The 15,568-nt window shown below is 43.4% G+C and overlaps 1 protein-coding gene across 1 annotated transcript in view; it reads left to right on the plus strand.

Moving 5' to 3' along the window:
- NCKAP1L (NCK associated protein 1 like) overlaps positions 1 to 15,568 on the plus strand; it is a 53,953-nt gene that overhangs the window by 37,338 nt on the left and 1,047 nt on the right. The window contains exons 23-30 of the mRNA XM_027858053.1: positions 2,303 to 2,400; positions 2,575 to 2,668; positions 2,940 to 3,022; positions 3,670 to 3,750; positions 7,373 to 7,466; positions 8,345 to 8,461; positions 8,740 to 8,849; positions 11,420 to 11,509. Coding sequence (XP_027713854.1) covers positions 2,303 to 2,400; positions 2,575 to 2,668; positions 2,940 to 3,022; positions 3,670 to 3,750; positions 7,373 to 7,466; positions 8,345 to 8,461; positions 8,740 to 8,849; positions 11,420 to 11,509 — 767 coding nt within the window. The remainder of the gene's footprint in view (positions 1 to 2,302; positions 2,401 to 2,574; positions 2,669 to 2,939; positions 3,023 to 3,669; positions 3,751 to 7,372; positions 7,467 to 8,344; positions 8,462 to 8,739; positions 8,850 to 11,419; positions 11,510 to 15,568) is intronic.

Below are 15,568 nucleotides of genomic sequence, written 5' to 3' on the forward strand. Positions count from 1 at the left end.
CCTTCTTTCCTCCCTCCCTTTCTTCTTTCCTTTGTCACTTCCTTCCTACCTTCCTTCCTTCCTTCCCTCCCTTTACCCCTTCCTCTTTTTTTCTGCTGCTTTTTGGGGATAAAGAGCCAGGCTAAATGATCATATATTTATAGCTGGAAGGGACTTAGGTGTTATTGAGTTTAGCCCTCTCCTTTTGCAGATGAAGAAACTAAGGCCAAAAGAAATTAATTGACTTGCCCTGGGTCACACAAGGAGTAAGTGGCAGAACTAAGATTTAAACTCAAGCCTTCTGGTTCCAGAGTCAGAATTCTTTTCCACCTTCCCATGATGCTTTTCATTCAAATATGGATTTACCTAAGGGACCCAAGCCTTTCTTTCATATAGGTCCTTATAAATGGTCTCAGATGTTGCTCCATACCCCATAGCCATAGTAGCTACAGACCTTCCTCTTCCCTCCAGGATGGTGTTCTTTATTGCTGTTTGTAACTTAGTATTTCCCAGGCAGATTCTGATTATATTTTTTTGGGGGGTAGCAGTGTGGGATGGGTGGTAGATGGTTAGAAGACAGGGATTGATTGGAACAGGTATAACAAGGGAGATCCAGGACTGGTGGTGGACCTGGGAGGTTGGGAATGAGTGTTTGCTTGTGTATGGGGAAAAGAAAAGAGTGGGCAGTGGAATGTTTCTAAAAGGGAAGGAAGCCCTGTCTGTGAGTTATAGGAAGGCTGTAGGGGAGTTGAGGGAGTATCATGCAAAGTGGCCTCGACAAAAAGCTAGAACCAAAATAAGGAAAGAGTTGGGGGTATTTGGCACAAAAAACATTTTGACATAGCATTTTACAATTAACCAAAAAAATTTTTACAACATCCCTTTGAGGTAGATAACTAATACTAATAGCTATTTTATAGCATTTATGATATATTATATGATATATAATTAATATATCATTAACATATTAATATAATGTTAACATATTAATATTATAATTTGCATTTATATTATGTGCCTGGCACTGTGCTAAGTGCTTTTATAATTGTTATTTCATTTAATCCTCACAATAACCCTGGGAGGTAGGTGCTATTATTGTCTCTGTTTTACAGAGGAGGAAACTGAGGTACATAGAGGTTAAGTGACTTGACCAAAGGCTCAGAGTTTGTGGAGTTTCTGTTTCCTGAACCCAGGTCTTTTGATTCCAGATCCCCTGGGCTCTTTCTATTTTATCATGCTCCTAGGATCCTGGAGACTTGTCAAGGGACCTGAGGCATGTCACTTCACCTCTAGGCCACCATGTCTTCATCTATGAAAGGAAAACAAGAGCATTAACAAGTGTGCTAATGATTACTCAGTCCAAAGGCAGCCTACGTTAGTGGATTGATGGCTGGTCTTGGAATAAGGAAGACCTGGGTTCAAATACTGCCTCTGGTATATACTGGCTGTGTGACCCTGGACAAATCACTTAAACTCTCTGTGTTTTTGTTTCCCCATCTGTGTTTTTACCAAATAAAAGCAATTTTATAAGTTGAAGAGCAGGTGCTGGCACAGGGAGATTTTCCACCAATGAAATTACAGATCCAATCTTAAGGGAAAAAAAAATTATGATTCCCTTGTTGTTGGGAGCCCCAATCTAGTGAGGGACTTTCTCTACTAATTCAGGTCAATACCTTCTCTATAACTTATAGTGTTATCCCACTTAAAGTAATTACGTTTATTTGGTAAAAAAACAAAACAAAAACCTCTTCTTGATAGAAGAACCGAGATAGAAGAAACTTGATAGTCAGAACTGAAGATATCCAGGACCTGTACATCTCCTTGAATCAATTCCTGTCTTGAAGTTACCAGATTAGGGCCCAACAAGAACTCCCAAGTGCTGCCTGCACCAGATTATAATGTAATTGGGAAGTTTTTAACAAAATAAAAATAAAAATACAATGGAACATAGATAATTTTAATATGTGGTTTTCTAAGTTGATATGTTGCCAGCTGGGATCATTATGTACAGTTTAGTGAATTTGTGAGTTTGACACCACTGTTTGGAAGCCATCCAAAGATCCTCAAGAGGCCATTCCTCTAGGAGGATTGCTCTATTTATCCTGTCTTTAAAACTCAGCTATTTCTTTGTTGGGGCTGGAAAAACTTATGGGTGAATTCTGCTTTACCCCAATCTCCAGAGTCATCCCTATACCTTGATATCCTTGTCAGGGGTGACAAAGTCCTTTGGGCACAGGGGGATTTCCCCTGTAGGCTTTTGGACCAGAACCTCACTGCCTTGCCCCACCTGGAGATGTTCTAACTCTGACTTCCCTCTGCCTAGAGATGCGGGCTTTGGCTGAGCTCCTGGGACCCTATGGCATGAAGTTTCTAAGTGAGAACCTGATGTGGCACGTAACTTCCCAGATTGTGGAGCTGAAGGTATTGTTGGTGGGTGGGTGGGTGGAGCTGTCCCCAGGAAGGAGGCAGTCCAGATGTCTGGGAGGAGAAATAATTGGAGGGTGCCTGGCTGGGTAGGAGGACATGGAAGGTAGGCTTCTCCTTAAAGCCTCTTCAAGTTCTTGATTCATGGGTATCTTGCTCCTGGGGTTGTAGAAGCTGGTGGTGGAAAACATGGACGTGCTTGTACAGATTAGATCCAATTTCAGCAAGCCAGAGCTCATGGCCTCTCTGATGCCCCAGCTGACTGGTAAGTTTCGCCTCCTTTCCTTAAGTGACCTAGCAACCCTGCTTTTCTCCTTGCTCACCTCCAGGGCCAGGAGGTCAGTTAGGAAAACTTAAGTGGGGCTATGCTACAAGGCAATGGGGTAGCTGCCCACTTTTTTTTTTTTTTTTTTTTTGGCAATGTGAGGGTGGGTTCCCTGAGGAAGTTGGGGTTGCGGCTAGAAAGCACAGAACAATTCCTATGCCCCTGACAGGCAGAGTTCCTTCTCTTAATTCTCCTTGCCTTTCCTTCCTAGGAGCAGAGAATGTGTTGAAAAGAATGACCATAATTGGCGTCATCCTCAGCTTTAGGGCCATGGCCCAAGAGGGCCTCCGAGAGGTGAGCTTGGGGGGAAGGGGCCAGAGGTGAGAGGTAAAGGGGGAGGGAGATCAACTAGCAAATCACAGAGAAGTCAGAGGAAGGGAACTCAGGGCCTTGAGGGGAAACCTCTAGGAAGAGGAGAGATTAGTAGAATTGGAGATATTTTCTTATATTGTGATATTACTCCAGTGTTTCAGCAATCTATTATTTCATCCTAGAGGGTAGATCTAACCATTTTTGAGGGGCCAGAAGCTGTTTCATGGGTTGATTTAGCCAAAAATTTGCCCTCCGGTGGCCAGCCTTTGGGTGGATGAACCTCTGAATTTAGCTGGTCTGATCCTTAGAAGACAGTTGCTGAACCCATAATCTGCATCAGAGAAAGGCAGAAGTGGAGGACTCTGCACTAAATGAATAATATTGTCATGATTGTTATAATAATTTATGTATTGCTTCTATAGCAACATTAAGGAAATCTGGTATCCTTTTTAAAAATCTGTATGAATAAGAGGACCATCCCTGGGGTTAAAGATACACCCACTGAGCAAGTTTTTCTAGCAGCCCCTACATGGTGGGTCTTCTCTCTTGATTCAAGGCCTCCCTTTCCCTTCTGTAGTCACTGGACAGCCAGTTAGGACCTCAGTGATCTTTTCTTTCTCTTACTCCAGGTTTTCTCTTCCCACTGCCCATTCCTCATGGGCCCTATTGAGTGCCTGAAGGATTTTGTCACTCCAGATACAGATATAAAGGTATGGGGGTGACTTTGGAGCCGTGCATGAAATTTTCCAGGCTACTAACCAGGAAATTTCTGGGTTCAGAGGAGAAGATTTCTTTGAATGATACTTTAAGGAGAGAGTAAAGGCTGTGGGGACATTGTGGGGAGCAGAGGATAGAGCTGTCTTTTGCCTTTCCATGTGAAATAAGAAGAATGCAAATAAGATGTTGAACATAGTACAGAGGAATCCCTTTGACTTTTGAATCAAGGGCTTAGGCACTTTTTCAATGACACAGAATTGCTCTTTCTATTTCTGTGCATCCCTCGAGCCCTTAGAGGTTTCCTAGTTCCCTGACTCCTCTCCAGTCTTTTTCTAAGACTTTAAAAAAACTTACATTATCAGCTTCTTACTCTCTCCCATGCAGTACCAGTGGGGAGAAAATATCATGCAGCCAACCTGTCTAAAGAACAATTTGCAATGAAATAGCAAAGTTGTGAACCATGGTGGAACCTTCTTCCTGTCCCCTTCACCCCATCTTCCCTCCAGTTAACTTCCCCCAATAAATCCTGATGCTAGGAATCTGTCTTTCAGCGCTATAGATAGGAAATAGTTTAGGCAACCATTTATGCTCTAAACCCCACCCACAAACTGTATGCTTACTTAGTTCCTTCCATAGCTTATGAGTCCTGTTAGTTGTCAGGCCTCAACTGGGATCTTCTGCTAAGTACCTTGAGGTACTTGGGGTAGGTGAGTGTGTGTGGGATAGGGAGCATAGGGAGTGGGTCTTCTGGAAGCAAGGACCGTACATACTGGGGCAGCAGAACATCCCATCCTCCATGAGGGGCAATTGACCCAATAGGGAGCAGTTTGAGAGTTTTTGACCCTTGGGTCATGATAACCCTAAATAAATTTAAGGACTATAGTCTGATGGTAAAGGGAAAAGAGACAATAAGCTTTTTTGGATTTCCCCCAAGAAGGCAAGAAACAATAGGGTTATATGGCAGCAGGAAGAATTGAAGCTAGATATTGGGAGAATTTTCTGACTGGGATCGTTGAAGCAAGAATGAGCATTTCATTTCCGTGGGTTTCAGTTTTCTCCTTTCTAAAAAATGAGGATGTTGGACTAGACTCAAGGTCAACAACCAGAGGATGGCACACATCTGAGATTCTGTACCTGTGATTAGTTTGTCTCAGGCCTAGAGATCTTATTTTTGCTGGGATACTTTACTTGAATCTCTCCTCCTTCATCATTGGCCCTGTTAAGCACCTCTGCTGCCATGTTTCTTCCATTCTTCTATTCACTCTATTCCTGTTCTAAACTTTATCCCCTCAAGAACATGAATTTAATATCTTATAAAGTGGCAATTAGCTAATCTGATGTACTTAATCCACTAGAAAAGGAAATGGCAAACCACTCTGAAAACCCTGTGGACAATATGTTCCACAGAGTCCCAAAGAGTAGGACATGACTGAGCGACAGTAACAACAATATACATACACATAGATATATAATGTGTATAGTTATATATGTGTATATATATACACACATACATATGTATGTGTATGTATCCATATATGTATATATACATTCGTGTATATATATCCAATATAGATGAAATTGGCACAAAATCTCTCTGATATCAATTGAAAAAAAATTTCAAATAGCAGAAAAATTCTAAGAATGTGTACTCAGGTGGTCTTCCTTGCCCCCTCCCCTCCAAGATTGCTAGCCCCTGACTAGATGAGCTTCCCTGTCTAAAAATCTAATTTGGGGTATGGAATGTCCTCTTTTGAGAAAAAGAAACTTATTTTCTACCTAGGAAGATATAGGATATTTGGAAGTGGGGGATTGGATGAGAAGACCTCCCCAAGGCCCTCTCATCCCAGTTGCTGTCTGATCTTGTAGTGAAGGGCAGTTTCATATCAGGGGAGCCTTCGGTTTTTTGGCAGCCACTGATGACCAGGTTGGGCTGCACTGGCGTGTCAGGAGTTTGACAAGCTGATATCTCCAGGCAGCTCTGAGCTTCCCATGGAAATGAGTGGATGGGGCTTGGAGAAGAGATGGATGCCTCTATTAGAGGCTCTGGCTACTTCCTTTGGAAGGCTGGGATGACTTAGGGGCCTATTCATTTGGAGATGTAGGAACATTATTTCTCTAGAAAAACTGGTAGGAAATCAAGTTGTGTCCCTTCCCTCTTTCATATTGGAAGTACTTTAAAATGTCTCTCTAGTCCTAGATAGAGATAGAGATAGAGATAGAGGGCCTCAGGAGTCAACTTATTCGCTGTTCTTCCCCATGGTTCTTCTTCTGCCCTCTGGAGAAAGAGGAAGATTTGGGTTAAATATTTGGAAGAACTTTCTAGCAATTAAACCTGTCCAACAGAAACTGGGCTGCATTGAAAAGTAGTGAGCTCCCCATCTCTGGAAGCATTCATGTAAAGGCTGCATGACTGTCAGAGAAATAGAAGGGATTAACATATTGAATGGGAGATTAGACTAGATGGTGCAAAATCATAGAGTTGAAATTCTTTTAATAAGACTGAGGCACAGAGAAGTTAAGTGATTTACTGAAGATCACACAGGTATAAGTGACAGTTTGGATTCAAATTTAGGTCCTTTGGCTCCAAATATGGCACTCCACTGTATCATTCTACCTCTGTAACCTTTAAGGTTGCCTCCATTTCTAAAACCCAATGATTCTATAAGTATTAAGCACATATTATAAGCCTGTAGCATCTCTATCCCTTACTCAAGATCTGAAATTCTACAGAGTTTTGGGATAACTTTAGCTCACCACTGTTCCAGGAATTGTAGGCAGAACAAAGAAGTACATGGTCTCGTTGGGAAAGGGAGGAAAGAGAAAGGAATGAATACTTATTAAGTGCCCACTAAGAGTCAGCACTACACTCTTTACATATCTTACTTGATCCTCAAAACAATCTTGGGAAGAAGGTGCTATCATTATCCTCATTTTCTAGTTGAGAACACTGAGGCAGACTGAGGTTAAGTGACTTGCCTAGGGTCACACAGCTAGTAAGTATCTGAGGCTGGATTTGAACTCAAGTCTTTCTGACTCCAGGCTCAGTGCTCTGTACACTATATACCTCTAGGGCAGAGACAAAAGCAAGACTACTGCCTGACAAAATAAGATAAAGTATCTAGTAAGTTCCATATGAATAGGAGAGAGAGTTAAACATTACAGGAATTCAGAGGTAGGAGAGACGACTGGGAAGGGGTGGTTAGGGATGGTTTTACCTAAGAGGGAGGATCTGTGCTGGGCTTTCACTGATGGGAAGAATTGCGATCAACACTAGTGGAAGGCATTCTGGGTAGGGATTCTGAACAAAGGGGCAGTGGCAGCAACATCCGGGTTGTGGTGGGGACTGGACAGTAAAATGATAACCATTTTGACCAGGGAGAAGAGGTCATAGTAAGAGATGTAGAAGGTGTTAAATGCCAAGTTAAGAAATTTGCCTTGATTCCTTTGGTGCTGGGTAATCGTGATGACAAGATGATCTTCTAGACAAAGCTCAGGTGATGGGGCATGAGAAATCAGAGGTTATAGAAAATAAACTCTAGGAGCTTTTGCTAAGAACATCCCATCTTCTCCCCGGGCACCCCTCCCAGGATGTTCATCTCATTTCCTTTCTGCTAGGTGACCATGAGTGTCTTTGAGCTGGCCTCTGCTGCAGGTGTGTGCTGTGACATTGACCCAACCTTGGTGGCCGCCATTGCTAACCTGAAAGCTGGTAAAAATGTGCTCTGTACCTTGGTGGTGGTAGATGATGCTGAACCTTCTTTGTCTGGATAAGGAGACCCCACCCCAGCCAAGGGGTATACAAATAACTTCTCTAGGTCCTAGGTCAATCATTCCATTATGTTCAGCTGTATGGCATACAACTTGGAACCTGCCTCTCCAGGAGTTTACAGTCTAGTTGAGGAGGCAAGGTTGGTACCTGCCCTCAAGGAGTTTACAATGTAGTCAAGGAGGCAAGATAAAACACAACTTGAGAATGACAACTTTGTATATAATGAAATGCTAAATTGTTTTGCACAGACTCCTAGCATTTTTGTGCATTTTTTTTCCATGGTAAGCCTGGGCCTCCCAATGCTTGCTTACTCAGCCGCGTTCACTCAAGTAACCACTCTCCCACCCACCCACCCACAGCCTGAGCTGTATTGCTATTACTCTACTTTATTCCCTACATTTCTTCATGCATTTTCTATATTTAGCACAATCTGTGAAAACACACACACAGAATGGACCTGAACCCGATAACCTCAGTTGTGTTCCCAGACCCACCCACATTCCCCAGTCTTAGCCAGCCCTTCCCTCTCTCTCTCACTGCCCACACCCAGTTCTCCTTCCTTTCCATCCCGTAACCCTATCCCTCAACTCAGACCCTCCCTATAATGCTATGAAGAAGGTAGCATGAGTATTATCTCCATTTTACAGATAAGGAAACTAAGTCTAAACTAGCCTGAGTCTCTCATTTTACTAATGAGGAAACCTTTTGAAGTTAAGTGACTTAGCTGAGGTCACACAAGCGGTGAGTGAGTAGCAGAGTTGAGATCTTTTGATTCCAAAACAAATTTCTTCTCCTTCCTCCCCTGATGTTTCTCTTAGACACCTCATCTCCTGAGGAGGAGTACAAAGTAGCCTGCTTACTCTTGATCTTCCTTGCGGTTTCAATCCCTCTCCTTGCCACAGACCCCTCTTCTTTCTACAGCATAGAGAAGGATGGTAAGAGAGGAGAGGGTCAGGGTGGGGGGATGACTTGGGGAGGGGGCTGTATTCTAACCGAACTGAAGAAGAGAAGCTTGTGAAATTCAGGGCATGTTCAAAACTCAGAAAACTTAACCCTTCTTCCATCCCCACTGGCTCTGGGCTAGGATGAGCATTTGGCAGGGGAAGGAAGTGGAGAGTCCAGCCAAGAAAAAGAGAAGAGTCATTGGGTGGGCCTGTGTGTGGGTGTCTGACTGTCCTCTGGCCTTTTCATTCCTCCCTCCTCAACAACTCAGGCTATAACAACAACATCCACTGCCTGACCAAAGCCATCATCCAGGTGTCTGCCGCCCTGTTTACTATTCACAACAAGAACATTGAGACTCACCTCAAGGAGTTTCTGGTGGTGAGTAGGTCTGAGGAGTGGGGAGGGGGCAGAAGCTTGGCCCCCCAGGCTCCCAGTGCCAGCACACTTTTTTTGTTCAACTCCCCTGGGGGGACAGGAGGGGACAGAATAATATCTGGGTGTGCAATAATAGGCGGTAGCTCATGCTTTGTAGTGTTCATTTTTTCACAACAGAAGGAAGCAGTTTAAGTATTATTATCAACCCCATTTATCAGATGAGGAAACTGAGGCTTAAAGAGAGAAACTGGATCCTACAGCTAGTAAATTTCAGACTCAAAAACTAATATTTTCTTCACTACTTCATGATGCCCCTGGAACTGGTTTGGTTTAGAATTGTGAACTGTTAAGATTCGGAAGGAATCTTAGAGTCCAATTTTCCCTGTAGGAAATCCCTTCTGTAACATTTAGGACAGATCTTATCCAGCCTCTGCTCAAATGCCTCCAATGATGGGTAGCTCATTACCTCACAAAGCAGCCCATTTGATTTAAAAAAAAAAACCAACCAACTTTATTTACTAGAATATTCTTCCTTAAGTGGAACCTTTGTAACTCCCACCTTTCAGGCCTAGTTTTGCCTTTGATATAACACAGAACAGGTCTGTTTACAGTCTTCATGGATTCACAAAATCTGTGCTTTGGAAATGACCTCTGAGGTTATCTAGTTCTACATTCTTCCCAAGGCAGGAATCCTTTCCCAAGACAGGCCTTAGAGATGCTTGTTCATCTTCTGCTTGGATACTTCCAGTGATGTGATGCTCAATACTTTGAGAAGGCAACCTGTCTAGGCTGGAGAGCCTGGAGGGTCTGAGGCACTTTTACATTGTAAGGGAAAGTACTTAGAGATCATGCTAGTGTTCTAGGGCTAGGGAATATTTCCTGTGAAAATATGTCAGGAATTAGGGGCATCAGGGACTAAACCACAATAGCCATTCAAAAAACACTTATTAATTGCCTACTGTGTACAAGCACTTTGCTAGGAGATGGAAATAAAAAGATGTAAAATGACAGAGTCCTTACCTTTGAGGAGCAAACATTCTGTCAGGAAATGTGAAGCAGAAATAATTCACATGGGCAATGCATCTTAGTAGGTAGAAAGTTTAGGACTTGGAGTCAGGAAGACCTGAGCTCTAAGCCTGCCTTATACACTTAGTGGCTATATGACCCTGAGTAAGTCACTTAATCTCTGTCAGCCTCAGTTTTCTCATCTATAAAATGGGTATAATAGTAGCACTGGGCATAACAGTAGCTCCTATTTCCCAGGGAGGATCAAATGAGGTAATATGTGTAAAAAGCTTTGTAATCCTTAAAGTGTTTATATGTTGTTGTTTTCAATTATTATTATAAAGTGCTTTAAAGGGTACAAAGCACATTTTCTTGCAACAATCCTGGAACAGAGGCACTGAAAGTAGTATTTTTTCCCATTTGGAAGATAAGGGAACTAAGGCAAAGAGAGGTTAAGTGACATCCAGAAATATCTTTCCCTATAACCAGAGGGTAGAGCTGGGGTGGAGTATTGCTCTGGACTCCTAGGGATTGGAGATAGATCCCCAGGGTAGGGCAGGAGGGTCTTTACCTCAAATCTGACACTAGCCATGATCATTCAATTTAATTCAATAATCATTTATTAAGTCATGGGCAAGTCCTTTAATCTCATAGTTTCCTTGTATATAAAATGAAGATAATATTTTTTACTGCCCACCTTATAGGGCTGTTGTGAGAAAAGGAATAGGTAAACCTTTAGGATGCCACAGAAATGTGAGCTATTATCATTATTTACATTAATATCTTCCCTGGGGTCTTCTCTTTTATTTGTCTTACTTCACCCCCTTAATTAGGCAAATCCAGGTCATTGTAACCCTTAGCTTGGGATTCAGTTCATCATGTGTCTCCATCTTCTGGAGCCTGGATGTTGGCAAGAATAACAACTATTAAGGAGATGACAGGAGGGGAATAACAAGAAAGCAGACTAGGTAAACGCCTCTGTCTCCTCAAAGTTGGCTTGGCAGCAACTTGTCTAGAAGACAGCAATAGAAGGTGGGGTATCACGGGCCTGTTAGCCACCACCCCTGCCACTAGCCCATACATTCTCATTCTCATCGGTTTCTTTTCCAGCCTGTAACTTCCTTTAGGAGGCACTTACATTGGTAGCTGAAGTTAAATTAGCCAGGAAGACCCAGACTCTTTCAATGAAGTGTTTGTCTGTAGTCTAGGGGATGTCTAACCTGCCCCTCCATTATGAGTTTTCAAGAAGTTCTCAGTCCTCTTGGTTTTCCTCTTGGCTCTTCCCTTAATTCCATCTGGAATGCCTGGGCCTGTCTTCTCTTACCCTCAATAATACCTTTAATTTACATATCTTATAAATTGATTTACATTTGTGATCTCAGTAAATCCTCATAAGAGATCTGTGAGGTAGGTAATACAAGATATATCTTCACTCTCTGTAACAGAGTTGTTTACCCAAGGTCACACCAGAATTTAAACTCCTGCTCTCTGGCTCTGAGTTTCTGTGTTCTTTCCACTGCCTCTGAATATTCTTCCTCTCCCCTCCCCCAACTCTCTGCCCACCACAGGTGGCCTCTGTCAGTCTTCTCCAGCTGGGACAGGAGATGGATAAACTGAAATCCAAGAACCGTGAATCTATTTCTTTGCTTATGCGCTTGGTGAGTAGCCAGTTGACTTGGGTTGGTGGGTTGGCAGGGATGGGCATAGCACCCATAAGTTTCAGGTTGTAATGACCTTAGAGATGGTCTGGTGCAACTTCCCTTTTGTTTTACAAATAGGAAACTTGGAGAGAGGAGTTAGATGATCAGTCCAAATCACAGAGATGGTAAATAATGTGGTTCTCAGCTGAAGGATTTTGGGCCCTTGTTATAATCCTCCCCCCCCCCCCCCCCATTTACTAAAGACCTGAGTTGACATGATTTGTTTGTTTGTTTGTTTGTTTTGCCTAGGCTATTCATAGTACAAAGGGAACTCCATAGACTCATTTAGGAATTTAAAGCCCAACATTTAGGCTTGTATCCTTGATCAGGGCAGGGTGAGACACCCAGTCAAACAAGAGGATACTATACTCCTGCCTGGTTTTTCCTTCTAGCTTTACTGGTAAAATGGGACAGCTAGGTGGTAAAGTGGGTAGAGCTCAGGGCCTGGAGTCAGGAAGACCTGAGATCAAAATCCCACCTCAGACACTTACTAGCTGTGTGACCCCCAGCAAATCACTTAATCCTGTTTTTTTGCCTCAGTTTCCTCATCTGTAAAATGAGCTGGAGAAGGAAGCAACAAACTACTCCAATATCTTTGCCAAGAAAACCCCAAATAGGGTCACGAAGAGTGAGATACCATTGAAAGCGACTTAACAACAACAAAACTACTGGTAGAGGAAACATTTTTGTGTTCTCTGCCTTAGTTTCCTTGCTTGTCAAAAGTTTTTAAAGATCAGAACCGTTTTCTTCTTTTTTTTTTTTTTTTGGCTAGGCAATGGGGTTAAGTGACGTGCCCAGGGTCACACAGCTAGTGAAGTGATATGTGTCTGAGGTCGGATTTGAACTCAGGTCCTTCTGAATCCAGGGCTGGTGTTCTATCTACTGCACCACCTAGCTGCCCCTCAAGATTAGATTTCAGGATGTTGGGGAATTTTTGTTTTGTTTTGTTTTAGGCAATTGGGGTTGAGTGACTTGCCCTGGGTCACACAGATAGTAAGTGTCAAGTGTTTGGTCGGAGGTCACATTTGAACTCAGATCCTCCTGATTTCAGGACCGGTGCTGTATCCACTGTGCCACCTCATTGCCCCCAGAACTGTTTCCTTCTAACCATTGTATACTTCCAATTATAGTGATAAGGATGCATGTGAAACATAGTTACAAAGTTGTTAGGTTGATCTGGCCAGGAGATAGGTAGTTACCAAGATACTCTTCCCATTTCTCTTTCACTCTTGAGCTTTTCCAGACCCTAACAAGGAGTTCTAAGGTGGCAGGTGGATAGGGGAAGCTTTGATTTCTTGGCAGCCTCTTATTTAGGTCTTGCTCTTCCCCCTGCTCCTCCACAAGGATATATACTCATGTATATACTCCACTAGTCTGATTCTTGGGCAATCTCCCTGTAACCTAGGTTCCCCAGGAGCTCAGAGTCTGGGAAGGCCAGCAGCAGAGTCTTAATACCAGTGCTCACTGAACTCATAGCTCAGGCCACTATTTGCCCCAGCAGGGTTTAACCAAGGCCGCCAAAGAGGTAAATGTTTGTTGATTGATTGATAGTAGGCTAGAGCACTGGCCCTGGAGTCATGAGGACCTGAGTTCAAATCCAGCCTCAGACACCTCACACTTACTAGCTGTGTGACCCTGGACAAGTCACTTAACCCTGATTGCCTCTCTCTGCCGCCCCCCTCCCCCCCAATTAAACAAACAAAATACAGTAAGCCCCTGTGGAAATGAGTTGTTATTGTAGTTAATAGAAATAATAAGGGAGGTCAAAATATATGAAGTGTGAAGCTGGCAGGACCCTTTTGAGATTCTTGGTGCCTCCAGGAAGGTCAGTCCCCTCCTTCTCTCCCAGGTAGATTGGAGGTTTCCTAGGAAGATGCTGGCCCAGCTTCCATCCTTGTTTTTAATAACTCTGCCAATCAAGAAATTCTGTCTGCAATCAAAGCCTAAACCCCCCTGTTGGTTAAGTTTTACAGCTCTTTTTTCTCCTACCTTCCCCTTCCTGTGGGGGATGAGAGGGTATTTGTGCAAGAATCAGGGGATTTTTAGCATTAGAAAGAACTTTAGAGAAACACCACACACATGCTAGAATAGGCATCATGGAATTTCTCTCCCTCTCGATGTGTATTAAATAGGAGAGATAACTCCATTATCCCACCTTCAGCCCCTCTACCTCTCTCCCCCAACACATGCAGGTCCAGTAGAGCTGTAGGACCATGTGGTGGTGCTGCTACTAGAGGGCTAGACGGTCCCTGACTAACGGAAAGAGAGGGATCTCTTCTCTCAAAACCCCTCCTAACTTCACAGTGGCCTAGGTGGGACAGTGGATAGAGCCCTGGTCCTGCAATCAGGAAGACCTGAGTTCAAATCCAGCCTCATTATTAACTATATGACCCTAGACAAGTTACTTTGCCTCATTTTCCTCAACTGTAAAATGAGGATAATAATAGTCCCCAGCACAGTGCCTGGTCATAGTATAGTAGGTACTATATAAATGCTCATTCCCTTTCTCCCCTCCCTTCTTGGTAAGGGGGAGGCTGATAAGGATGTGATCCCCTCTTACAAAGGGACTGAAGCAAGGGAGCCCCTCTAGAGCAGAGGTTCTAAACCTGGGGTCCACAGACACACAAAGGATCCATGGATAGATTTCAGGGTATCTGAATTAGTTGGGAAAAAATTACATCTTTAATTTCACCAACCTCTCATTGAAATTTAGTGTTTTCTTTATGTATGAATTTACAAAAATATTATTTGGAGAAGGGATCTTTAGGCTTTGCCAGACTGCCAGAGGGGTCTATTACACACACAAAGGTTAAGAAACCCCTGATTTCTTTAGAGAGATGTGTCTGGATCAGTACTGTCAATTCCATGCCTTCCTACCAGGCTAGCTTCACCCACACCCACCCAAGCCTCCTTGGGCTTCTTGATCTATGGTGCTACTCAGCTTAGCTATGGGGCCTAGCTCAGCATGCCAGATTTTAATTAGACTTATTAATCATGCCCCTTTTTTTCCATTCAGTATACTGATGGCTCCCCAAACTCCACATTGAAAAAGGGGATAGATAGGGCCCAGTAGGAAAGGCCTGGGGTGTTTGGAGGATTGGTTCTTGTCTCTTTCTCTCCCCTTTCTTTCCCTCTGTTTCTCTGTGTCTCTCTCCTTTCTCTCTCTCTGTGTCTTTGTCTCATTCCTCCCTTTCTCCTTTCTCTCTTTTTGTCTCTCTCTCTCATTCCCCCCTCATCTCTCTCTCTCTTTCTCTTTCTTTCTTTCTCCCTCTCCCCCTCCCTCCCCGCTCCCTTTTTCTCTCCCCCTCTCCCTCCCTTTGTTCTCTCTCTCCTTTCCCTGTCTCTCTCTCCCCCCTTCTTATTTCCCCCCCCCCCCCAGGTACTGCTCTCTCACTTTTGCAAAGCATTACATTTCCTGTGAGACCCTCATCTACCCTCCCACTGGTCCAGCTCTCATTGGAGGTTAGAGGCTTTGGGGGCTCATGGACTGAGAACCTGCAATATTATTTAGGTTGCTCAGTCCCTTCTCCCTCTTCTGGTTTCTATATCTCACCCAGGTGGAGAATGGTTAGGGGATTTCTTAGAATGGAGAAAGACCACATTACCTAGTCAGCTCTGAACCTAGAACTAGGGACATAGTTCCTGTCTTTGTCTTCAATTCAATTCTATCAAACAAATATTTAAACTTCTGCTAGTGTGCCAGGCACTCTGCTGGGCACTAGGAAAAGTGTCCAAATAGTTCCTGCCCTCATGAAGCTTATACTCATTCCAGTGGGAGGTGGGGAAGGAAGGGTTCACAGAGATGTTTAATATGTAATAGGAGGATAGGGATTGGGCCTGTGGTTTCATTGGTAGAGAATGGCCAGGTGAGGTAACTTACTTTGCCAATACAGGGTAGCAGTTTCTCTGCAATCTTAAGTGACTTAGGTCTGTCTGAGGCAGGACTTGAACCCAGATCTTCCTGGCTTTGAGGCCAGCTGGAATCCTGTGCAAAATCACTGAGTTAGGAGGTGGACC

The sequence above is a fragment of the Vombatus ursinus genome, unplaced genomic scaffold (genome assembly GCF_900497805.2).
Source record: "Vombatus ursinus unplaced genomic scaffold, bare-nosed wombat genome assembly UNPS02012709.1, whole genome shotgun sequence".
NCBI classification, from domain to species: domain Eukaryota; kingdom Metazoa; phylum Chordata; class Mammalia; order Diprotodontia; family Vombatidae; genus Vombatus; species Vombatus ursinus.